Source organism: Pelophylax lessonae (genome assembly GCF_965119305.1).
Source record: "Pelophylax lessonae genome assembly, chromosome: 12".
NCBI classification, from domain to species: Eukaryota; Metazoa; Chordata; class Amphibia; order Anura; family Ranidae; genus Pelophylax; species Pelophylax lessonae.
Window position 1 is genome coordinate 159426103 of NC_138779.1, and position 26893 is coordinate 159452995.

The following is a 26893-nucleotide window of genomic DNA, read 5'->3' on the forward strand; positions in this document are numbered from 1 at the left end:
TTGCTCACCCAGACTTCTACCTAGCTGGGAACAGGTCAGGCATGAATGCAGTGAACTTCAGCATTTGCTATCAGCAAGAGTATGTAGGCATAAGACACACCCCTCCCCTGCCACACCCTCTTAAAGGAGAATTATACAAAACACAGATTAGTTAAACCCACAAGTACTTTTTCTTTTTTGTAACCACAACTATTCCTTTATAGTGGCTTTTGAAATGTATAAATGCAGCAATTTAGAAATCAGATACAAGGTTCAGCACTGGCAAACACTTTTTGAAAGATAAAAAGTGCATTTTATATACTATTTAGATCAGACCAAAATGAGGGACAAATGAGGAGGAAAGAGGGACAGAGGGACTTTGTTCCAAATGAGGGACAGTCCCTCCAAATCAGGGACAGTTGGGAGCTATGCTCACATTGTGGATTGCAGATGAATAGTTACAGACAAGGAGAAGAGCACCTGTAAACTTTGCATTTTTTCCCAGGCTCTTTTCTGCACATGTGCAGTTCCAAAGCCAGCTGATTATGAAATAACTGAGCTCAGCCTGACTCAGGCACGGCAGAGTGGATATTGGCAGCCACCTTAGGGCCCCAGAAAAGATAGACCCCAGATGTCTCATAAAGAGTACCGGTCACCAATATGCTATCACATAGGGCGGCTATTGGTTCCCTATATCATGGGTCCTCAACCTATGGCCCTCTAGCTTTTGCGGATCTACAAGTCCCATCATGCCTCTGCCCTCGGGAGCAATGCTTGTACCTGTCAGCCTTGCAATGCCTCATGGGACTTTTGGTACTGCAACAGCTGGAGGGCCATGGGTTGAGGACCAATGCCCTATATAATAGCAATAAAGTAATGTGAAAAAAGTTCTAAATATTTAAAGAGACACATACACACACAAAAACACATGTTGGGGGTCGCCTACATAGAAAAACAGTAATTGCCCTTTACATGTTAGCTAGTACAATAATCTTGGGGATGGGAGTATGTAGTATTTGTCTGAGGATTAGTCATGTGGGAAATTTTAGATTTGGTCTGTTTGGCTCTGATACTGTTTGCTAGTGTTTTCCCTGGTTTGTTAGCATAAGCATAGTATGTCGTTTTAAGTTTACGGAAGATCTTATCATGTTGTGTCAAAAGGAGTTGACGTAGGTCATATCTCAGGTCGTGCAGGGTATTACCCAGGGATGGGTCGGGTACTACCTTGTGTTTTTGTTCAAGGATGTTGATTTGGGACAATGAGTTGGAGAGTTTTTGGTTATACAATTTTTTCATTTTTGAATTTTGTTGCATGCATATGCCCCTTATGAAGGCCTTATGGGCCCCCTACAAGGACCATGGACTAGAGACCGAGTTCTTATTCAGGCTAAAGAATTCCTGCAGATACACACTTACCAACCTGTTCAGACTGAAGATTCCTGATGTTGCATCTCCAAATTTGCCCCGTTGATCTTGGAATTCCCTCATCAACAGTCCATTCGATTACCGCATGGTCGGACCAAGTAATGTTTTTAATCATTGCCGAGGAAGTTCTTCCCAGGAGGTGCCAGTCCATCAGAAAGAGGTCAATCCTAGAATAAGATTTAGGACGTGCAGAGTAGAAGGTAAAGTCTCTTTCTGAAGCATGAAGACACCTCCAGGCATCGTAGAGATGTTCACGGTTCAGTAGGTCGAGCAGAGAAATCTTGCGGCCCAAAGAGGAGGCGGAGGTATCTATATCTGGATTAACCGTGAGGTTAAAGTCTCAACATATGACAAGGTTTCCGTATTTCTTTTTGGCAACTATTTTAAGAAGTCTCCGTAGGAATCTGAGTTGATGCGTGTTTGGCGCATAGATTGAAACAAAGGTCATTGGCATGTTATTAAAGTCCCCTGTAACTATCAGGTAACGGCCTTCAGGGTCAGCACATTGTTCTTTCAATTGAAAATTGGTGGTATTTTTTATGGCGAAGAGGATTCTTTTCTTCTTGGCTGGGGATGTTGCCAAGAAAATGTTGGGAAAATCTGTGTGAGAGCACTTTGGATGGTTTGCAGTTTGGAAGTGTGCCTCCTGAACTGAGAGGATGTCAGCGTTGGAATCTTTTGCCTCTTTCCACATTGCGAATCTTTTTAAACGGGTGGTTAAGCCCATTAACGTTGATTAACGTGGGCACGCGGACACGCTGTGACCATAGCAACCTTACGATCCTTACGTCTGACGTCACGCCGAACTCGGAAGTCCTACGGCGGTGGCAGCCGCGACTTTGTATCTACGACGGGACGGCGGTAGGCAGCCTGGATCGGTATTTATGAATCATTGGATGCCTAATTTTAAGCTTTGTTTGTGAGTGCAATTTGGTTAGATTTGCTTTTATAAATAAATGTGTGTTGATGGAATTACGCTATGTGAGCATTGTTTCATTTGCATATGACTCAAACATCTATGGAGTTATCCAGCTATCAGCTTTGTGAAGATCCTGAGCGGTGTCCGAGAATTTATTTTCCTGGGTATACATCTGGTGTGGTTTATCCCCCTCAGTGAACCATCAGCCCTGTGGAGATCTTGAGCTGTATTTGAGAGTTTATCCTCCTGGGTATACATCTTGTGTGGCTTTATATCCCCCTCAGTGAGGTACGTGAGCACTGCTTGGGGGGCATGCCGGTGTGGTGAAGGTGCACGATTATCTAATTAGGAGCACGGGAATACCTTTATACAGGATATCATCACTAAAGATTGTGACAGCAGGCTGGATTGTCCCTCTTTATATTATGACACATTATGGACTATGTGATCAGTTGTATAGCGCTGTTAATGTTTACATGTGATTTTATTATATGTACACAGCATAGATTACCATTGAGCAAGTTAGAAACAAGGATTCGATTTCAGTTAAATGTGGTACCTGTGGAGGGATATAGAAAAGCTTTTTAGATGGTGCTGAGCCGAAGTGTAATACTTAATCCAATATTAATACTTTATCCAAGATGGTAGTTGCCAATGCAATCCCCGCCTGTGCAACCCCCTGCATGAACAAGTAAATAGCAGGCTAAGCGTAGGCTGATTACAGTGCATGGCTGTGGGTACCTGGAGTACAGCCCAGAATGCAATCCAGGAGCAGAAGCGACACCTTATCTCCTTCTCTCCTCACTCACTGCATGCCATTCTTCGACCTTCAAATATGTCACTTGTCAGGTCACCTGTGGCCAGGTGACAACTGCACCCTGTTGGAGGCAGGGGCGCAGCGCAAGGTAGTGAACCCAATAGCAGACTGCTGCGGATGGAACGCAACGTGAGCCCAAGATTCCCCAGGACGTGGAGTCTAAGACCCAGCAGGTGTTCACCAGAGCCTCTAGTGGTGAGGATGGACTTGGCTGCAGTTGGGCCCAGGTCGCGGCCCCTGGGGTCCCCCAGGTCACGCTCCGTAGGGAGAGAAGGGAAGCAGCCACTCAGGACACACGGAATGGTGATGGGTAAGCCGAGGTCGGGGGAACAGGCAGACAAGGGTAACCAAGGGACAGGCCAAAGGTCAGGGTAACAGGCAAACAGGAATAGTCAGAGACAAGCCAAAGTTGGTACACAGAAAGGTACATCAAGCACACGAGAAACAGGAGACAGGAAACTAACACTGTTGAACAGCAAAGCAGACCTGCAGTGCACTGGTTAATATAGACTTCCTGTGATGACCTGGGTGGGGCAGGAACAGGAATTAGAAGTGATAAAAAGGAACCAGAAGTGCAGTCTGACCTCTAATACAGAGATGAAGGGACAGGTAAGCTTGCCAAACACTATTGCAAGTCCATGACAGCACTGTTGTGGAAATGAATGCGGTTTGGAGCATAGAAATATGCGCTGAAAACTTTGCTGCGCTGAAACGCGCACTTGTGGATATTTATATGTGCCAAGTGCCATTATTCCCTTGTACTGAAAAGTACAATGTACAGCTCTTTTGTATAAAGAAATCCAAGCGCTCAGTGACAAAGAGAGAGACAGGCACACGCTGTATCATTGTCGATGTCCATAGGAGCAGTCCTTCTTAAGGCAGCGCTCTTGTTTATTTTATAGTCAGAGAACAAAAGGGGTTTACAGGGGTGGTGGTGTCAACACAACCAAACACAGACATGTATACTTTCAAAAGTACAATAGGAAAGGGGAGTGTATGTTTATGGAGAAACCTGACCGTGTGCATAAGATTCCACCTGTCAAGTGAAAGCGAAACAAAGCACTATTACTAAAAATGGCTGCCAAACACTATCGTGGATTCTCATGGACTCAGCCTTGCCAATTCATAAGCATGCATTCCTGTCATTACCTGTTAAAGTGAATCCTATATAATATAGTTCATAAAAAACATATTTGATAGTGATCATGCTACTATTCCAGTAAATGGCACGATATTTGCAAAAGGAAATAGCAGCAGTATTTCAATCATGCTGATCAATCATAATAGAAAGCTACCAGCCATTATTCCAGCAGAAGGGCAGATAATTATCAAAATGATAATAATTCCACATGTAGCACCCTACAGGTAGGTGCTAGGTAAATGCATAATGGGCCTTGTCTGCCTAACAGCAGGGCCAGGTTTCTTTTGCTAGGTAGGTTGTCATGGTTTCCAAGTGTATCTCCTGAGAGGGGAGTCTCCCCACTGCTTCTATTAGAGGCTTCTAGGTGGAGGAAACCCAATCAGAGATACATTAAGACTTGTATCTACCCCAGAAGGCAGATTCTGCCGCAGAGTATTCTGGGAAGGGGTATAAGTCTGAAGGGGGCGCATGACTCGTGGTCTTTGGCAGGAAGCAGAGTCCCAGGAGGGAGAGTACAGCTGTCTCTCCTCCTGTCTGAGGAAGCGGATGTCTCGGGATGTTGCCTGAGAATCCAGAGAATGCAGTGTTGAGCTGAGGGAATTCGGTGTGCCGAGAACCAGTGGAGAGTGAGAGGGGTCCAGTCCCAGGAAAGCCTGCACAGGTTGTGAGTACTGAGGATTGTCCCTGGGGGTCTGCCTGAAGTGTTAGAGGAGGCCGCTCCAGGGAAGGTTCTGGGATCCAGTGTCAGCTAGCTGTAAAGGGGGTACCTAGGTTTAGGACCCTGAAGTTACAGAGGGGGTGCATATTCAGTGGACCCTGAAGAGCTAAAAGTGTAAAGGGGGCACCTGCAGTTTGGGCCCTGAATTGTACAGAGTGCCAGTTGAGAGTTGCAGCCATACAGGAATTCATGTCAAGCTACCTCAAGCCAGTGCAAGGCTGGGAGGGAGTAGTCAGTGACTTTGCAGTGCAGCAGTGTCAGTAGTTCAATACTTCACAGTCCTGGGTCTTCTGGACTTAAATTCGAGGATTCCGCACTTCTTCCAAGTTACAGTGTGTTTCAAGCATCAGTGAGCATTGGCTAGCGTCGGCTGGGGTCAAGACAGCGTTAACAGACATTTTCAGGAAAAAGTCCCAAGTTGTACTTAGTTAAGCCGAAAGGAGTATCCCACTCATTCCCTTCTCCCATCCCTTTCAAATACAATAAAAACAACAAAACAAAGATGCCGGAGTTGTCCATGTGTCAGTTCTCACACCCAGGGTCGCAGCTCACATGGGCTGGAGAGGTAACCGGTAACGATGGCAGACCCACATTAGGCCACAGGCCTGGAAAACCTGCTACACACATCACAAACATATCTCCGCCAGTGAATACCGGGGCCCCGGCTGGCTGATATACATTTGCGCAGTGGAGTTCGCATCGCACTACCATAGATCTGGATCGGCAATTTCTCCAGCGGTAGCTGCTCAGAGCGCCCGCCATTCAGGAGATCAGGTGAGTGGTATGCAAAAACTATGCGGAGTCCTGCGAGCTACCCCCCTATCCTAGATTTTCAAAAATTGCTGCAAACACCTCACTCCTCAAAAAGTGCACCGTGCGAATAATTAAATAAATAGTGTTGAGCAAAAATTAAAAATCTCTATGTGTATATTGATATAAGTGGCAATCCCAATTGATGCCGTGTATGGTATAACTAAAATCCAATTAATGAATGTGCAGATAATATAATATAAAATCCAAATTAATTAATGATGTGTATTTTGTGCTAAATAATTAATTGACATAAATAATAAAACAGCACATCAAACCGTAAGATTGCTATGTGTTGATACAATACTAATAAATTAATTTTCCTTAAATCCTGCCATATGTGCTTACTATATCCTCTCATGCAGTAAATAAATAGATGTGATCAATGTCAATTGTAATACCAAAAAGTGCTTACAGATATTAAAATAAAAAGTCTTTAGTGCATAAAAAGTGATATTAAAATTAACAGTCCTTAATGCATAAAAAGTGCCAGGTGCCTATAGGTTATCCACTGTTTGTGCTTAATCCACCAAGAGTGTGGATGTGTTCCCACCGGTGTGTGTGACCGATATGTCACAAAGCCTTATCACTCCGTGCACCCCCTTGTGATTGGGCGCTCACCTTAGATAGGAGATATATAAGCCCCAAAGCGTGATCAAATGGTTTTTCCTCTAGGAGACTTCTCCTCACTCCCTTTCAGATCCTGATCGCTCGCTGGCCGTGGCTTCCTACATACACCTCCGATTCTCCAGAGGGGGCGATATCATGTAGGAAAAATAGGTCCGAATAGTGCTTATATCCTTTTAAAACTTCCAAGTTCTTCTCCAACCTCATAGTAGTCCTCCAGGTTTTCCTGTCTAAACACTGTCATGGTGTCTCAATGTTATGTGCAAGCCTGCTGCTTTCTACAGCTGGAAGTCATCACCACCACCAAGTCAGATAGCTACCATCCATGGGCATCTTACATTTCCTGGCACACACGGACTAGTATGCAGTCTCCATTTAATGGAAGGTTTCCACAACTACAGGTCTTTCCTCAATGTCAGTTAAAGCCATATTCGCTGTGCATAGCAATTACCTGTAAACTGACACTGGGAGACATACTGGCAATTTAAATAAAACACTTCCTGGAAAATGTCCACACAAATATTAATAACAACAGCACAAAATAGCATGGTGGCGCAGCCTCTCATCAGCCTCACATACTGTAGATCCTCTCTCAGGTGCTGCAATTATGGAGGTCCCAGAACCCTGAGTAGCATGCTTCACATGATTCTATATTGACTTGAATTTGACAATTAGACATCAGATCCATGTTTCCATTTTTAAGGTAAAACTTTATTTTTAGTATTACATCATCTTTAAAAACATTCCTGCAAGTTTAGATATAATGAATTAAAGTATAAATGTTTGATTAGCTTATTTCTGTTTATGTTCATTAAATATTTTATTTAATTTTTAGCAATCAACACCTCAGATAAACCAGCCTCCTCCACCTTCTGTTCTAAATGGGTATGTTATCTGTAAAAATGTTTTTATTATTTATGTTACATTGAACATTGTTCATATTGGACCTCTCTGAATTAATACAAAATGCAGCTGAACTGTATATGTGTTTTTATATTTATTTTACTTTGCAGCCATCAAGAGATAAACAGCAAGTGTGCAAGCTGCACCTATGATTTTGTTGCACGGAACAGTAGTGAGCTGTCGGTGTTACATGGAGAGGTGTTGCAGGTTGGTACTGCGCATTGTTCAGCTCTATGCTGTCGATAATTATTAGCAACTATAAGGCTACCTTGAAAGCAGTATCTGTTGCATTTCTTGCGTAAGTGTATATAGTGTGTATGGTTAAAGTGGTTGTAAACCCCCCTCTGTAAGTTGTACCTATAGGTAAGCCTATAATAAGGCTTACCTATAGGTACTTTGAATATATCCTAAACTTGCACCGTTTAGGAGATATTTACTGTACAGTGTGCCGATGAAGTCATCGGCACATTCGCTCTGAAGGAACGGCTGCCTGTGCCGTCTCTTTAGAGCCCTGTGCCATGATCGGCGGCTTCTGCACGCATGCACGGGAGTGACGTCACGCGGCTCCAGCCAGTAGCATAGCCGGAGTCAGCAGACCCAGAAGGAAGACGGGTGAAGATGGATGCGGCCGATGCATACTAACACATTATGCCTTTACTTTTCAGGGGAACAAAAAAAAAAAAAATCACTGGCTTTACTTCCTCTTTAAAGTTATAACTTTAATAATATTTTCATTGATTTATAGTTTTCAGTAATAGAGTCTAATACAAGGGAAGATGCTGGTCTGTTTTGGTGGAATTAAAACCTGTCTGAAGGAAAAGGGTGTTAGGCTGTTTTAATTTCAGCCAGTTCCTGATAAACCGGCTGAATTTTCTCAGTATATGGTCTGTTGGCTGCCTTTTGTCCGACATCCCTCAATTGAAAAATCAAACAATCCAGGCAGAAAACTCTTGGCTGAAAAGCAGCTGCTTCCAATCAGATGGAGCCGCTGGTAGGGTATTGTAAAAGCCACCTGGGCTAGCTGTAAAAATCTAAAATACACAAATGAATGCAGTTCTGTAATCATTAATACATAATTAAATGAATCATGCAATTTTTATTTAATTTTTCAAGGGTAAAGGTAAAAACGAAAACCAAAAAAACCAATCAACATTCAGTTTGGTTGACATTCAGATGCCTGACAGGGAGCTGTCATTTGTGGCAAGAGTCGGGCAGAAAAAGATCATCGGCAAGGGTTGTTGTGTTGTCTTGTTGAGGTGCCAATCATCATGATTGACAATGAATCTGCATATCTGGGCAATGGTATTGACATTAGATTTACATTGAGGGATATCTTTTTTTTTTTTATATATATTTTTTCTTATGGTGTGTTTTTCCTTACTTTGTAAATTTTGCGTAAATAAATAAACAGGGGTACATAGTATCCCTTACCCATTTACGTAAAAGGTCGGATATGTGGGGCCTAGGTTAAAGGATAAGTTCACCTTTAGAACATGTTACAGCCAGATTTAGGGTGCAGCATGTAACACCCCTGACCCTCCTTCCTGTGACAGTAGGTGAGTGTTCCTCTACCCCTTAGCCACTGTCACATTTAAAATCAGTGCAACTATGCAGGGCTGTAACTGCACAGCCACGTCATTCGTTCACAGGGATCTGTGATTGAATAAACTATAGGTCCTGTATGCCACTGCGGCAGACGGCTTGTTGTTCTCCATGTACTAAAAGTGTGCTGATCAGTGCATTCATAGTCCATTTACATTCCCTCAAGGTTTCTTACTAAAAGCCTGTGCGGAGATATGGGCAGAAAGTTACAGGACATGTCTGTTCTCAAATTGCACCTGTGATCCACTGATCATGGGTGCAATGCTTTGCCGGCTCCTATGGGGAAAAATATCAAAATGCACATATTTTCTGCAAAAATATGTGTACTTATTTATTTAATTTTTATCCCTAATGGTGAAGTTAGCCTTTTAAGAGGACTTCCAGGTACGCCCCCCCCCCCTCCCCACCATGACCCCCACATTCACAGTTGGGATGAGGCCCGTGTCCCAATCAACACAAGGACAGGGTGCCTTGCCAGGGGGGCCTCCATGTTGATAATATGTAGCCTTGTATGTAGCCTTTTCTGACCAGCAAGGCATGCCTGGAAAGGGATCTGATGTGCATTTTTTTTGCAAGAGTTCCACCTCAAGATTCATAACAGAGCTTTGTCTAGGATGAGGGTCTGGTATGAATTTTGAATGTTCCCTCTCGCCTATTTTTAAATGGGGTCCCCCTTTAAAAAAATAAATACCAGACCATGGGAGTTGAGGGGGGGGGGACTTATTGCAATATGGAAGCCTTCTTTAAGCTAAGGGAGTTCCCAGATATCCAGCCTCCCCCTTCCTCAATGAATGGTAATGGCTACATAATACACCTTGTTACTCATTCACAAAAAAAATAAAATACAAAGGAAATAAAAATGTAGACATTGTAAAAAAAAAAAAAAAGTCTCACAATGTAAATCCAATGTCAGTTACTTCAGCCAGCAACAACTGTCAAGACTTGCCGACTTAATGACCCGACCCTCTCTGACAATCCTCTCTCAGCACTCTTTCGCTGCAAATAACAGCTCTAGAGTTGAGCGAACACCTGGATGTTCGGGTTCGGTGAGTTCAAACGAACTTGAAAAAAAAGTCCGGGTTCGTGAACCAGACTTAACCCGAATTTTGTCCCGATCCCGAACCCTATTGAAGTCAATGGAGACCCGAACTTTTGAGCACTAAAATGCCTCTAAAACAAACATGGAAAGGGCTAGAGGGCTGCAAATGGCAGCAAAATCATCTTATGCAAACAAATGTGGATAGGGAAATAACTTAAAATAACAGAAAAAAATGAAAAATAAAAAATAATAATCTTGAATGATGTAGGAGGAGGAAGAGGCCCATATGGAGTAGGGGGTTGAGGTGGCGGAGGATATGGCGGTGTAGGTGGAAGCCGCAGTGGAGGAGGACGAGGTAGCCAACACTGGTTTTTGTTTTTCATTTTATTTCTTTTTAAATTAGGGTACACCCCAAAAGAGTGAGAAAGATCAAATACAACAATGGCTGGGTAAGGCCGGTATACGTGTCTATTCTGCACAAGGTACGGACAAGTCCTGTGGGATCCATGCCTGGTTCATTTTAATGAACGTGAGCTTATCCACATTGGCTCTGGACAGGCGGCTGCGCTTGTCAGTGATAACACCCCCAGCCATGCTAAATACACGTTCAGATAATACACTGGCTGCAGGGCAGGCCAGCACCTCCAAGGCGTAAAGGGCAAGCTCAGGCCATGTGCCCAATTTGGAGACCAAGAAGTTGAAGGGGGCAGACCCGTCATTCAGTACGTGTATAGTACGTAAGGAATGGTAAGGAACTGTATATGGTATATGGTAAGGAACGGTTATGGCGGCGGGGGGGCTTTTTTCTCCCTTCTGGGTTGAGTCTGCCCTTGGAAAAGGTATGTGTCCCTGGTTGTGGGCCGGGCTCTCCCAAAGCTGTCTAAGTTCTCAGGCCTTCTGGTAGGGACGGGGCTGCACTGGTCTTGCCCGGGACAGGGATTCTGAAAAGCCTGTAAGCCCTGAATGGCAGTCCAGGGGTGCCATAATTCACAGTGGATGGCAACACTGAGTATGGCACCAAGGACACTGCACTTCCTACACACATTTTTCACACCTGCCTCTAGGGCCGGGCCTTTTGTTCAGGAGTCAGGACCAGAGGAATTTTTTATTCCTTGCCGAAGGGCCTGCCATAGTATTGCAACGTGGCACTAACCTTGCATTTCTCCACTATCCCTTTCCCCACTTTTATGTATTGTGTGTCTCACGTTTTGTGTTTTTTATTGTGGCGGTACACTTTATTTTGCACAGCGTGATTAGTAGGGTGTAGGTCCTTGGGCCTGTCCCTGAAAGTCTTGGGAGGGGGTGGATATGGCCTTCTGCCTTGGTTCGCCTTCTCTCATGGGGTCTCTCTTCCGGAGAGCCCCACCTAGTACTTGGGGTGGTCTGTTTCAGCAGCCCTCCTAAAAAATGGGGCTGCCTGGTTTCGGCCAGGTTAGCTAGTGTAAGTACCCCAGTCCCTGTCAGGAGCCTTGCGCCCCGGGATATCAGGGTCAAGGACCATGTGTACACCCTGTGCACTTTTTGTGTTTCACTTTTTTGTTGTGCACTTTTTTATGCACCCACCAGATGATAGTCTGAGTGTGTTCACACACCAGGGGCTTAAAAAAAAAAAAACAGCTGGTGGTCCTGGTTGTTGTGGCTTGCCGACAAAGCTTTTCCACATTTCATACATGCTAACCCTGCCTTCTGAATTGCTGGCGGTGCCCTGGCTGCGTTGGCGACCTCCTCCTCCTCTGCCTTTGCCTTCTGCTTCCACTGTGCCCCCGCTGTCAGGTGGGAATGCCACCAGCATCGCTTCTCGAGTCTCGACTTTTTGCCTAAGATTAAGTGTAGTATCTGTTGTTATCAGTTATTTGGGTGCCACCCATGCTGTGACCATGGTTCCTCCTCCTCCATCTCCTCCTTATCCTCCATCTCGTCATTCTCCAGAACTGTGCCCTTGCTGGACAATTGTGTACCTGGCGTTTGTGGGTGCAGGAACCCACCCTCGGAGATCAAGTGTAGTATCTGTTGTTATCAGTTATCTGGGTGCCACCCTGCTGTGAACATGGTTCCTCCTCCTCCATCTCCTCCTCATCCTCATCCTCCACCTCATCATCCTCCAGAACTGTGCCCTTGCTTGACAATTGTGTACCTGGCGTTTGTGGGTGCAGGAACCCACCCTCTGAGATCAAGTGTAGTATCTGTTGTTATCAGTTATCTGGGTGCCACCCTGCTGTGAACATGGTTCCTCCTCCTCCATCTCCTCCTCATCCTCCACCTCGTCATACTCCAGAACTGTGCCCTAGCTTGACAATTGTGTACCTGGCATTTGTGGGTGCAGGAACCCACCCTCAGAGCCACTTGTGAATGACTGCCCTGAAAGCCTTGGAAATGATCACTGCTCCGGATGCGCCAGGCGGTAGAGGACGAGGAAGCGGAGTAGGAGGAGTTAGCAACAGGAGGCAAACTGAAGCACCCTGCAATCCTCGGTGGTGAAAGGAGATGCACCAAACAAATTTTAAAGGGTGTATCTCACAGTAACATTATCAGCAAACGCTGCAAAATTATTAATGTTCCCCTAAATGGGTGTTTATTGAATAGCAGAATAGAACAACAGTATCCAAAGGGTGTATCTCATATGTACAGATTCAGACTAAGCGGCAATTTAATATCTTTCTGTCCCCTACATGGGTGTTTATTGAATAGCAGAATACAACAACAGTATCCAAAGGGTGTATCTCACACGTACAGATACAGACTAAGCCGCAGTTTAATATCTTTCTGTCCCCTAAATGGGTGTTTATTGAATAGCAGAATACAACAACAGTATCCAAAGGGTGTATCTCACACGCACAGATACAGACTAGGCCGCAATTTAATATCTTTCTGTCCCCTACATGGGTGTTCATTGAATAGCGGAATAGAACAACAGTATACAACGGGTGTATCTCACACCTACAGATACAGACTAGGCCACAATGTAATATTTTTTCCCTAAATGGGTGTTTATTGAATAGTGGAATAGAACAACAGTATACAACGGGTGTATCTCACACGTACAGATACAGACTAGGCCGCAATGTAATATTTTTTCCCTAAATGGGTGTTTATTGAATAGCGGAATAGAACAACAGTATACAACGGGTGTATCTCACACGTACGAATACAGACTAGGCCGCAATGTAATATTTTTTCCCTAAATGTGTGTTTATTGAATAGCGGAATAGAACAACAGTATAGAAAGGGTGTATCTCGCAGTAAAATATGCAGACTAGCGCGCAATATGCTTTTTCTCACCTAAATGGGTTTTTATTGCAAAGCGCAATACAACAGTGTGGAGAAGTGTAAGGTTTTGCACTTGGGGACCAAAAACATAAAAACACAATACACGTTAGGAGGGGAACCCTTGGGGGAATCAAAAATGGAGAAGGATCTGGGAGTCTTAGTTGATGATAGATTAGGCAACAGCATGCAATGCCAAGCGGCAGCTTCCAAAGCCAACAGAATATTAGCATGCATAAAGAAAGGGATGTATTCCAGAGATAAGACTATAATCCTTCCACTTTATAAAACTCTGGTCCGACCGCATCTGGAGTATTCTGTCCAGTTCTGGTCGCCAGTCCTCAGGAGGGATGTGTTGGAGCTGGAGAAAGTCCAGAGAAGGGCAACTAAACTGATTAGGGGGTTGGAGGACCTTACCTATGAAGAGCGGCTGCAATCGCTCGATTTATTTTCCCTGGAGAAAAGACGTCTGAGAGGGGACATGATAGCAATTTATAAATATCTTAATGGGGATCTCAGCTTAGAAGAAAAGCTGTTCATTCGAAGGAATTGCATGAGGACTCGAGGACATACAATGCGATTAGAGGAGAAGCGTTTTAACCTCAGGCAACGTGGGGGGTTCTTTACTGTTAGGGCTACAAGATTGTGGAATTGTCTACCACAAGAGGTGGTTTCTGCGGGTAGTATGGTGACTTTCAAAAGACTCTTAGACTTACATCTCAAGGATCAGGAGATTGAGGGCTATGTTAGATGATTACAGTCACACACACCTACACAGGTTGAACTGGATGGACTATTGTCTTTATTCAACCTCACCTACTATGTAACTATGTAACAGTATGCTATGGGTGTATCTCACTGTAACATATGCAGACAGGGCCACAATCAACTTTTTTTGCCCCTAAATGGTTTATTTTATTGCAATGCGCAATACAACAGTATGCAATGGGTGTATGTCACTGTAACAAATGCAGACAGAGCCGCAATCAACTTTTTTTGCCCCTAAATGTTTTTTTTTTATTGCAATGCGGAATACAACAGTATGTAATGGGTGTATGTCACTGTAACATATGCAGACAGGGCCGCAATTAACTTTTTCCCCCCTAAATGGGTTTTTTTATTGCAAAGCGCAATACAACAGTATGCAATGGGTGTATCTCACTTTAACATATGCAGACAGGGCCGCAATCAACTTTTTTTGCCCCTAAATGGGTTATTTTATTGCAAAGCACAATACAACAGTATGCAATGGGTGTATCTCACTGTAACATATGCCGACAGGGCCGCAATCAACTTTTTTTGCCCCTAAATGGGTTTTTTTATTGCAAAGTGCAATACAACAGTATGCAATGGGTGTATCTCACTGTAACATATGCCGACAGGGCCGCAATCAACTTTTTTTGCCCCTAAATGGGATTTTATTGCAAAGCGGAATACAACAGTATGCAATGGGTGTATCGCAGACATGGGAGTAAGTCACACATGTGCAAGTCACAAGCAAGTCTCAAGTCTTAACCTTCAAGTCTCAAGCAAGTCCCAAGTTACTGTGGCGAAAAGCAAGCAAGTCAAGTCGAGTCCCTGCTAGAAGTCAGGCAAGTCAAGTCATTTATTTTGATCAAGTCAAAATACTGATCTACCCCAATTTTTACCTTTAAATCAGTTAAAAGTCAGTGGTCAGGAAAGGTTTTGTTTTATTTTCAACATTAACAAAACTGCATAGTGCTTTTTTCTTGGCATATTAAAAAAACACTTTGAATGCCCAAACAGCTCAAAATCCTTTGTCCGGTCATGTTTCAACACCACAGTCACTAAAAACATGTTAAGTATTTCCATTGTTAAACAGCCAGTGTCCTAAAAATCAGAACACACTGAGGTGTTTTAAGTGACTGTGGTGTCAGAAACATAACACATCTTGAGAAAATGCAAACATTTAATAACTTAAAAAAGTAGAGTAATTTCGAGTCATTTGTCTCAAGTCAAAGTCAAGTCTCAAGTCATGAATACCAAGTCAGTCAAGTTGAGTCTTTTATTAATTTTAGTCAAGCAAGTCTCAAGTTCTCAAACTCGTGACTTAAGTCTGACTTAAGTCAAGTCATGTGACTCGAGTCCCCCACCTCTGGTGTATCGCACTGTAACGTATGAATGAAAATCTGATAAATAATTGTCCCCTTAATTGGTGCTTGTTGAATAGCAGATTTGAAATGCAGTGTCTGTCTAAACGCTGTAAGTCGCAGTAAAATATGAAGGAAAAAAGTTTTTTTCTTAGTTAAATGCAGATTAAGCAGACACATATGCACTCAGATTGCAGTAAATGACCGCTACACACTGCACGCGTAACAGGTTGGATACTGTTGTTGTTGTTCTATTCCGCTATTGAATAAAAATAAAAACCCATTTGAATGAAAAACTGAAAAATATATTTTTTCCCCTAAATACTGAAAAATAATTATTTTCCCCTTACATTGGTGCTTTTTGAAGAGCAGGTTAGAAAAGCAGTGTCTGTCTAAAGACTGTATGTCAAAGTTAAATATAAAGGAAAACATTATTTTTATTTTTTAAATGCAGATTAAGCAGACACATATGCACTGAGCTTGCGTTAAATGTGCAGCACCACAAGCCGCCCACCTAACATACTGATAAAAGTTTTTTTTTTCTCCCTGTGCCTCGTCATTGGGCTCAGGTCCAGGCATAAAGATCGTGCACTGCACCCCCACACAATCAAATCAATGTAGATTGCTGTCTGAATAAAGAAGATTGTTCCTATCTATGCTTTCCCTCAAAGCAATCTCCAGCCTGACCCTACAGTAATCTCCTATCTCTCCCTCTGGGCAAAATGATCGTGCACTGCACCCCCACACAATGAAATCAGTCAAATCAATGTAGATCGCTGTATGATTATTGAAGATTGTTCCTATACTTTCCCTCAAAGAAATCTCCAGCCTGACCCTATAGTAATCTCCTATCTCTCCCTCAGCAGAAATATCAGGAACCTCTCCCTAGTATAGTTATAGCAGAGTGACGCGCGGCACTGTGTGACTCCAGCTTATATAGACTCTGGGTCACATGCTGCACTGGCCAATCACAGCCATGCCATTAGTAGGCATGGCTGTGAGTGCTTCTAGGGCACACTAGTTAAACGCTTGCTGATTGGCTGCCTTGCACCTGTTGAAACCACGCCATTAAAACTGCGCCAAAACATCAAATAACCTTACCGAACAACGGACAGTACCCGAACATACAGTGAAATGTTCTGGTTCGGGTCCGGGTACCGAATACCCAAAAGTCCGGTACGAACCCGAACAATACAGTCCGGGCTCGCTCAACCCTAAACAGCTCCCCAGTTGGCAGCTAAATATAAACAAACCAGCTAGTTGACTTCATATTTGATTTACAACATCACATTGGTTCCCCCAGCCCCCTTTGTTTACAACAGAAGAAGGCTGGAGATCAGAACTGTCAATAGGAGGCAATTATTTGGCCATTACCCACTTCTGCATCGGAAGGATTGTGGTGGAAATTAATGGGGTCTGGCGCATAGAAATTCGCTCAGTGTGCGTAGAACTTCGCTGCACTAAAAACGCACTTGCGTATATTAATACGTGACAATCGCCATTATTCCCTTGTACTGAAAAGTACAATACACAGCTCTTTTGTATAAAGAAATCCTAGCGCGCTCGGCGACAAAGAGAGAAAACAGGCAAAACGATGGGTCATGGTTGATGTCGATAGAAGCAGTCCTCTCCAACAAAGGACGCTTGTTTATTTATGCTCAGGCAAAAAGGGGTTTACACGGGGGAGATGGCCTCACAGACATGTATATTTCTCTATCATTCATTGATGGGCACAGTCTCTGTTCTTCATAACTGTAGGGTTATACTGCCCCCTACAGGAGTAGGACACTAGGCAGACAAAAAAAAGTTCTAGCTATGCCTATGGGCAGTTCCAGGGGGTATACCCTCTCTCCCTGCTATAGGATGTCAGTTTCAATCTGCCTAGTCAGGAGTGAGGATCTAGTTCCTAGCTGGGATCTCTGGTCCTGGCAAAAGTTTTTTCTAGATAGGCTTTTCTAGCTAGTATTTCACCAGATTTTTTCCCCGTGAGATCTACAAGCAACTATGCCTTATCTGGGCGACGGGCTGGATATATAGATCCAGTGGTCACCCCAGTCAGCCAGCGAGCGTGCGCAGTCCCCAGCTCCGCGCTAGGTCGGCCGCGACATAGTCCCACAGGACGGGGACTGGCCCTATGAGTTAAATGTCTCGCCAGGTCGCATATGACTGGGTCTAGGTCCGAGTCGCAGCATTCCTATTGGCTGACAGCCCCCCCACTTCGGCGGAGAGGGTTTTTATCAGGAGATGGTGCCCGCCTGTTCCAGGTACGGTAAGTAAAGGTTCCCCCCTCTCCCCCTGGTGGGTTTTGGGGTGGACGCGGGCCCCTCCGTGGGAACGATCGGACCCTCACTTTCCCGGGTTCCCGAGTCTCCCATGGTGCTGGTGACAAACTTCGAGATCACCATGAGAACTCTGGAGGAGTTTGGGTGGATTCTTATGCTTCAGAAGTCGTTCCTGGTTCCTTCCATGAGACTGATCTATCTGAGCCTGACTTTGGATTCGTCGTCAGCCAGGGTGTTTCTTCCTCCGGACAAACTTCAAAAGCTCCAGACTGCGATTCAGTTGTTGCTGTCCAGCAAATGATCATCCCTTCCGACTTTTTATTAGAGTTCTGGGACTGATGGTGTTGTCCTTCGAGGCGGCCCCTTTCGCTCAATTCCACACGAGAATCCTCCAGAAGGAAATCCTTCTCAAATGGAACAAAGATCCAAATTCCCTAGACAACCAGATCCAGCTGAGCCAGGTGACATTTGGGTCCCTGATATGGTGGCTTCAGCCCTGACGCTCAAAACAAGAAAAATCCTTCCTCCCCCTATATTGGACAGTTGTCACCACGGATGCCATTCTGTCCGGGTGAGGAGGTGTTCTTGGCAAGTTTTCTGCTCAAGGTGTCTGGTCCCTGAAAGAATCCAGGTTACCGATCAATGTTCTGGAGGTGAGAGTGATCAGGATATGCCTAGTCCACTGGACGGAGTACCTTCAGGGCTGTCCAGTGCGTATTCAATGCCATGGCCGTGGCTTATGCAGAGGTTTGTGGCACGTTCTCGGGACCCTCTGGCAGACGCCATGAATGCGCTGGGGTCAGTGTGGTCAGTGTGGTCAGTGTCAGCTAATGTATGCCCTGGTCAGGCTAGTAGCAGATGTTCCTTGGAGACTTCCTCTCAGGGAGGATCTACTTTCTCAAGGGCCAATCTTCAATCCTGCTTTATAGTCACTGGCTTTGGCAGCCTGACTGTTGAAAGCCAGGTGCTTCAGGACAGGGGATGTCTGCTTCAGTGATTCCCACTCTGCTAAAAATGAGGAAGTGACTTCTAGAAAGATCTATCATCGTACGTGGAAGTCGTATATTGCATGGCGTGAGTCTCTTGGGGTTCCCCCTCATTCTTACTCGGTGGCTCAGATCATGGCCTTCCTTTAACTGGGAGTTGATCAACAATTGGCCTTGAGTACTATCAAGGGTCAGGTTTGGGCTTTGACAATTTTCTTCCAGAGGCCATTAGCCACTCATTCCATGGTATGTAACTTTATCCAGGGGGTGCGCCACTTGCTACCTTTGGGCTACTGAGTCTTTTTGAAAGTCAGATTCGCTCTTGGTACTCATGGATGATCCAAAGAAAGGGCTGCTTGCATCTACTGCTACTGTTTCCAGATGGATCAGACAGACAGTTGTGCAGGCTTATTCAATTAAGGGTCAGGTTCCATCTTTCCCTGTTAAGGCGCATTCTACTTGGGCGCTTAGTGCTTCCTGGGCCTGTCGCCATCAGGCATCTGTGATTCAGGTTTGCAAGGTGGCTACCTGGTCGTCTGTTCATACCTTCACAAATTTTTTATAAGGTGGATGTGCTGGCATCTGCAGATGCCTGCTTTGGCCGCAAAGTTTTGCAGGCTGCCATTTCAGGGTGTGTTTAGTCTCCCTTGAGGGTTTTTAATGTTTTTTTTCAGGTGGGTCTCATCCTGTTGTTCTCATGAGTCCTATGTTGCCTGGTTGGCTATGGTTCCGCCTTGGGGAATTATTTTCCACTGTTCCCACTCCTCATTTTTATGGCACTGCTTTGGGACGTCCCTACTGCGTCCATCAATGAACGATAGAGAAAGTTGGATTTTTGTCTTACCGTAAAATCCTTTTCTCTGAAGTTCATTGACGGACTCAGTACCCGCCCCTCTATTTTGAGTTGAGTTGGTATTGTTTTCTCTGACACTGCTTTGATACAAAACTGGCATTCTATAGCATGGAGAGAGGAAATACCCCCTGTGACTGCCCATAGGCGTAGCCAGAACTTTTTTTCAGCCTAGTGTCCTACTCCTGTAGGGGGCAGTATAACCCTACTGTTATGAAGAACAGAGACTGCGTCCATCAATGAAATTCAGAGAAAAGGATTTTACGATAAGACAAAAATCCAATTTTTCAAAAGTACAAAAGAAATGGGAGTGTATGTAAATGAAACAACTGAGCCGTGTGCAAGAGTTTTCAGCAAGGAGGAACCATGCACTATTGCTAACAATAGGGACCAACGTATAAATTGCAGCTAAACACTATACAATGGAACTAGCGTGGATTCTCATGAACGCGATCACATCAGTACATACGCATACACTCCCGTCATAGCCTGTTATTGTGAATCCTATCTAATATAGTTTATAAAAAACATATTTGATACAGTATTTCAATCATGTGAATCAATCATAATAGAAAGCTACCAGCCATTATTCCAGCAAAAGGGTAGATACTTATCAAAACTATAATAATTCCACATCACAAACATATCTTTGCCAGTGAATACTGGGGCCCCCGGCTGCTGATATACATTTGCGTGTCAGAGTTCGCATCGCACTGCCATAGATCCGGACAGGCGTTTGCTCGCTCGATAGCCGCTCAAAGCACCCACCGTTCGTGAGATCAGGCGAGTGGTATGCATCACTACAGTGGTAGTGATCGAACGATTATCGGCAAAGACGATATATAGAGGGCCGATCTGCACTTTCCCCCGAAATATTGGAATCGGCCACCAAGGTGACCGATATTGCCGATCTTTCGGGAAAGTGCTTGTACCGGAGTGATGCCTACAGCTAGAGGCATAACCCCGGTACTGGCATCCATAGCCGATGGTCAGCTGTCTTGTAATGATAACCGATGCGGCTCGCCTGGGTCTCCCATCCCACCAGGAGACCCGGCAACCAGCCTGCACGGCCGCCGAAGACCCGATCAAAGCCGCATTTGGCTCTGATCGGGTCTCCATGTAAAAACCCAGAAGTGATGTCATGACATCACCCAGAAGTGATGTCATGACATCATTTCTGGGTACTCTGCGTCAGATTTAAAAAAATGACAGCATTCAAAACAGCCAAGCTTGGCATTTTGAATGCTTTTAAGTGCAGTGGAGGGGTGTGGGGTCTTTCAGGCCCCCAGATCCCTCTACAAGAGTACCTGTCAATTGATAAAAATAAAAAAAAATGTTTAAATGTACGAAAACATCGGCCGCTACAGATATGCAATTGACAAAATATCGGTATCGGTAATGTAAAACCGATATCGGTCGATCACTAGTATGCAGTCTATATTTAATGAAAGGTTTCCACAACTACAGGTCTTTCTTCAATTCTAGTTAAAGCCATATTAGCTGTGCATAGCGATTACCAGTAAACTGACACTGGGAGACATAATTGCAATTTAAATATTCATGTGAAAAATGTCCACACAAATATTCATAAAATGTATTCATTTATTCGTAAAAATAAAACCGGATATACCCCCTTTTTGAGGCCATTTTTTGTGATATGGCACTGCGTTACTTTAACTGACAATTGCGTGGTCGTGCGACACTGTACCCAGGTAAAATTGATATCCTTTTTTCCCACAAATAGAGCTATCTTTTGGTGGTACTTGATTACCTTTGTGATTTTTATTTTTTTTTTTTTGCGCTATAAACAAAAAAAGAGTGACAATTCTGAGAAAAAAATATATATTTTTTGCTTTCTGCTATATAAAATTTCCAATAAAAAAAAATCTATTTTTTTTATAATTTTAGGCCAATTTGTTTTCTGCTATATTTTTTTGGTAAAACAAAAATTCCAATAGGTAATCTGATTACCAGTGCAGACCCCCCCCCCGTCAGGAGAGCCGCAGATCGGCTCTCCTTTACTCGTGCCTGTCAGGCACGTACTGAGGAAAGCCGATCAATGGCTCCTCCTGTGTACTATGTGACCAGATGTGATTGGACACGGCTGGTCACATGGTAAAGAGCCTACGTTAGTAGGCTCTTTACCGAGATCGGAGATGCGGTGTGTCAGTGTGGGGGGCGCATTATCCTGCTGCCGTCATATGACGTCCGGTCAGGATAATGCAACCACTTTCCCGACGTCAATCGCCTATAGGGCGGGCGGGAAGTGGTTAAGAACCCAAATCCCTGCTGAACAGTATTTTGGAAAATAAAATGTCTCCAATGGCAGTGCCTAGTTACCCATGCCCTTTTTTATGTAAAGCTTGGAAATTGGCCTTGAATAAAGGCCTAAAAAGAATTACAAGATTTGATTCCCATAGACTTCAGTATGGTTCAGGTTTTGCACATTTTTTTTTTACATGTTTCTTAACAGTCCAGCTTGGTTTGCTCATCACTAAACAATGAGGTCAAGAGGCAGCAGCACTGACTTGTCCAAGTTAATCGTAAAACCAGAAAATTACCTAAATAGGTTCATGAGCTTCTTTAGGGCTTGTTCAACAATTCCAGCATTCCAGGAGTGTATCTGTAATATTTACATGTATTCAATGCATTTCTAATACGTGTGTGTTTCAGAGTGCTTTTTTTCCTTTTTTCCCCACTTGAATTTAGGTGCCTTCTGGTGCATTTACATGTGTTTATACGCATTTGGAGGTATTCTGTGGGGAAAAACTACAGGCTGCTGTACTTTTTTAAAAAGCACTGTAACCAAATGCACTGGTGTGAACTAGGGTGATATGAAAACATTGCATTTACTGTCTGTGCATTCTGAATGTGTTTAAAAACAATGCACTTGAAAGCATCTGGTGTTAACCAGCCCTTAAGAAGGATAATGAGTATTGCCCAAAGAGATCAGAGCGGAGATCTCCTTATGAAACCTTGTAAAGGTTGTCAGATTGTCCAATAACTGTTGAAAGAGGCTCCCCTGCTAACATAAAAAGGAGCAGTAACAGGGGTTTTTCAAGCCTAATACCATGTTGCAGCATGAAGAACTCTGGGTATTTTTAATCCTCAAGCAGGTACAGTAGAAAACGTGTAGCCTCCTTAATTGTGCTTTTATACTATGTTAGCATTGCAAGTTAGAGTTACAGGGGATGCCTGGAAGGAGCTGTGTTGGTTAAAACACTTTTAATGCCTGTTATGCAGTGCCATCTTAAGAGCATTAAAGGGCCCTGGGCAAAGCAGTGCACTGGGGCTCTGCCTACACAATCACCCACGAGAATAAAAATGCTAATTATCGATAAGTGCCAGGCTAATGACGACAGCTTCCAAGTTTGGCGGCTGGGTCCAATGAACACACACACGGATGGTAGTCAGACTCGACTGTCCTGTGTGTGCCTGTTCCCGTGGAGGCAGACAGGCATTCCTGCAGTTGTGGGCTCCCCCTCCATGGCCCAACAGCAGCGCAGGTCCAACAGGCCCTTGCCACCTGCTAAGTTTGGCGACGGGATGCACACAGGAATCGGGACTAATGCTTGGCTGGGGCCAGTGGGCAGGTGGGCCCCCCAGGCAAGTGGCCTTGCTTTTATGACCACTCTGAGGGTCTTGTAGCTCTGGTAAGTGTTTCATCTTCCTTATCTGGGCACGTGGATTTCACTGTGGAGTTCCCTGTTTTGAGTATTATGTGGATTGCTTACATATGATAATAACCTCTTAAAGTGACATTAAAGCTTAGTTAAAAAAAAAACAAATGTCATACTTTCCTGCAGTGCAATGGTTTTGTAGAGAGCAGTCCCGATCCTCCTCTTCTGGGGTCCTCCACCAGCACTTCTGGCTCCTCAGTCTTGGCAAATGCCCCCAGAGAAAGCCTCTTTCTATGTGGTCTATTGACGCAGACAGGGTGGCCCGGCCCTGCCCCCCACTCCCTTGTCACAGGATCCTATGGCTTCTGCAGCTATCAATCTGCCCAGTGAGGAGGTAAAGAGCAGAGAGGAAGGCTGCACTCATACACAGCACTGGATTAGAAATGGGTTTAGCTAAGTGTGGGGGGGGGGGGGGGACGAATCTGTGACACAAACGGTTTTGCAGTAATGCCTTTAGGCTTTAGAACCAATTTAACTGGGGTTTGCTGATTGCACAGTGCTGGACGCTTACGTAAAGTGCACTTGGGACTTGGAATACTTCTTTTGGATATTTTTTATGCATATTGAGTGATTTTTATGAACACAGATTGTTCTGTCCTCCCTATGTGTGAGGGTACATAGATTGACAGGCAGTATAACCCTGATTTCTTTCAATGCATTGACAAAGGAGCAAGGTCCAACTTCAACTTTTATTGCAAGGAAATACGTGAAAGTAAGAGTGGTAAAACTGTGGAACAGAAAAGAGAATACACTTACTAATGTATACCGACATGTGGCAATGCATATCCACTTAAGCCCCAGCCCTATTTCAGACACTTTTTGTTTACAAGTTAAAACCAGTATTTTTTCCTAGAAAACTACTTAGAACCCCCAAACATTATGTATATTTTTTTAGCAAAGACTCTGGAGAATAAAATGTCGGTCATTGCAAAACTTTTTGTCACGCGGTATTTGCGCAGCGGTCTTTAAAACGCCATTTTTTTGGAAACAAATTGAAAAATCACATTTCACTGCATTTAAAAAATAATAAACAGTAAAGTTAGCCCATTTTTTTGTATATTGTGAAAGATGATGTCACGCTGAGTAAATAGATACCCAACATGTTACGGTTTAAAATTGCGCCCCCCCCCCCCCCGTGGGATGGCGACAAACTACGGTCAATAGAGATCTCAATCTGCGACGATTTAAATTTATTTAACGGTTACCAGTTTAGAGTTAGAGTGTAGCTCTTTTTTTTAATTATTGCGCACGCTCTGGCGATCGCGGCGATACCTCACATGTGGGGTTTGAACAGCGATTTCATTCGCGGCTCGACTTGCGTATAAGTTTTTTTTTGTGCGCGAGCTAACGGTGACGGGGGCGGCGAAATTTTTTTTTCTTTTTTTTTCCTATTTATTTTTTATTTTTTTTAAACTTTATTACAGGTTTTTTTAAAAAAAAAATCTGATCACTTTTATTGCTGTCACAAGCAATGTAAACATCCCTTGTGACAGCAATATGTGTGACAGGTACACTTTATGGAGGGATCGAGGGTCTAAAAGACCCCAAACCCCTCCACTACACTTCCATGTATGCAAAACGCCGAAAAGGGCATTTTTGCATACAGCCGTTTTTTAAATTTGCCGCCTTTTGCAGCACAGTAACCCGGAAGTGACGTCATGGACGCCGCCTCCGGGTTACGTCATCGGAGCCCCGATCGATGCCGTTTCCGGCATTCCTCGGGACTCCATCCAGCCGGCGGATGTGCCGGCTGGGTGCTCGGGGCTCCCGGTGGGACGGGAGCCCCGGGCAAAGCCACGGAAGGCGGCGGGAGGGGGGGACATCCCCTCCCGCCCCCCCGGGTAATGATCGAGCGGCTCCCAAGCCGCATCGGTCGTTACCAACGGAAAGCCGACCGTCGGCTTCAAACCACGGTACCGGGATGATGCCTCTAACTAGAGGCATCATCCCGGTATAAACCCGCAAAGTGTACCGACGTATCGGTACGTTGATATGCGGTAAGTGGTTAAAAGACATTACTGTACATAGCAATGCAAATACAAGAAATGTGCACAAGATGTAAGTTACACAAGACATAGATACAGGATGGTAATGTTAAGCATCCATAAGAGTATACACAGTTATATACTGAGCAGCATGCTATCTTATCTGCATGAGAAGCTGCTAACTATAGACTGTAATCACAGACACTTTACTATGCATAGAGAGTTAAACTACAACATGAAGTAATAAAGTACACACCAGCGATGCCGCCATAAACTAGGATGAGGGAGGATGCAACTAGCCGTGTTTTCTCTAGCCGAGTTTCCTGTATAATGCAAGATATGGAGGGAAGATGATGTCACCAAAGTTCATAGGTGAAAGCTATGGTAGCTGAACTGGGACAAACTTGTTCTATATATGTAATATGTGATATATGTAAATGGCCACTAGATGGCGCTGGTACAACATGAACAGTAGATTACACAATAAATTACACATTGTGAAAACTCTCATAAGAATAACATGACAATATAATGATGAAGACATGACACTCCCCGCCTGGTATCTCAAGGATACCACATTAACTATTCTCTGGAGAGAGTAACAAAATCAGTTCAGTAACAGGTCTCTGGAAGAGTTTAGGCTCATTTTGCCTGCAGACTTTCACTTCCACCTTCCTGACTCTTCCATCTTCACTTGGAAATACTTTGGTTATCAGTCCCAAAGGCCAGTCATTTCTTTTTGACTGAGAGTCTTTTACAAGAACAACATTACCAACCTTCATGTTGGGTTTACTGGTTTGCCATTTATTCAGAGACTGTAGAGTAGGGATGTATTGTTTTCTCCATTTATCCCAGAAGGCATCCGCTAGAGTTTGCACTCGTCTCCACTGACACTTGTACAAATCTTTAGTGCTAAACTCACCAGGGGGAGCTGTAACCGTACCAACCTTTTGGGTGAGGATAATAGAAGGAGTGAGCAAAAGAGGATCTTCTGGATCACTGGATATTGAAGTCAAAGGTCTGGCATTCATGATCATCACTACTTCGGCCATAAAAGTTGGAAGAGACTCATGGGTAAGCTTCAAAGTCCCCAGCTGTAGAAAGATAGAATCAAGGATCCTGCGGGCTATACCAATCATACGCTCCTAAGAGCCTCCAATGTGAGAGGAGTGTGGGGAATTGAATGTCCATTTACAGTCTTGGTCAGCAAGATATCTCTCTACATGGTCACTGTCGATGTTTGAGGGGATCTGCAGTTCCTTACAGGCTCCCACAAAATTAGTGCCTCTGTCAGAGCGGATTTGTTTGACCGGGCCTCGAATAGAAATTAAACGTCTGAGAGCATTTATGAAGCTGGATGTGTCCAAAGACTCAATGACTTCTATATGCACAGCCCTAATACTCATGCAAGTGAATATGACTGCCCAGCGTTTGCTGTTTGCACGACCTCCTCTGGTGTGTCGTGTAGTGACAGACCAAGGGCCAAACACATCAAGACCAACATTTGTAAAGGGAGGGTCTGTACTGAGTCGGTCAGCAGGAAGATTAGCCATTTTCTGTGACTGAAATATACCACGTAGTCTTTTGCAAGTGATACATTTGAAAATTAGACTGCTCACAAGTGTTTTTGCTCCCACTATCCAGAATCCAGCTGTCCTTAAAGCTCCTTCAGTGAACAAACGTCCCTGGTGCTTGGTCTTTTCATGGTAGTGTTGCACAAGTAACGATGCAATATGACTGTTTGGAAGTATTATT

The 26893-nt window shown here is 44.1% G+C and overlaps 1 protein-coding gene across 1 annotated transcript in view; it reads left to right on the plus strand.

Annotated features, from left to right (window-relative positions):
* The window catches only part of EPS8L1 (EPS8 signaling adaptor L1), an 892485-nt gene that overhangs the window by 730357 nt on the left and 135235 nt on the right, over window positions 1-26893 (plus strand). The window contains exons 15-16 of the mRNA XM_082273475.1: window positions 7272-7321; window positions 7450-7546. Of these exons, the coding sequence (XP_082129601.1) occupies window positions 7272-7321; window positions 7450-7546 (147 nt within the window). The remainder of the gene's footprint in view (window positions 1-7271; window positions 7322-7449; window positions 7547-26893) is intronic.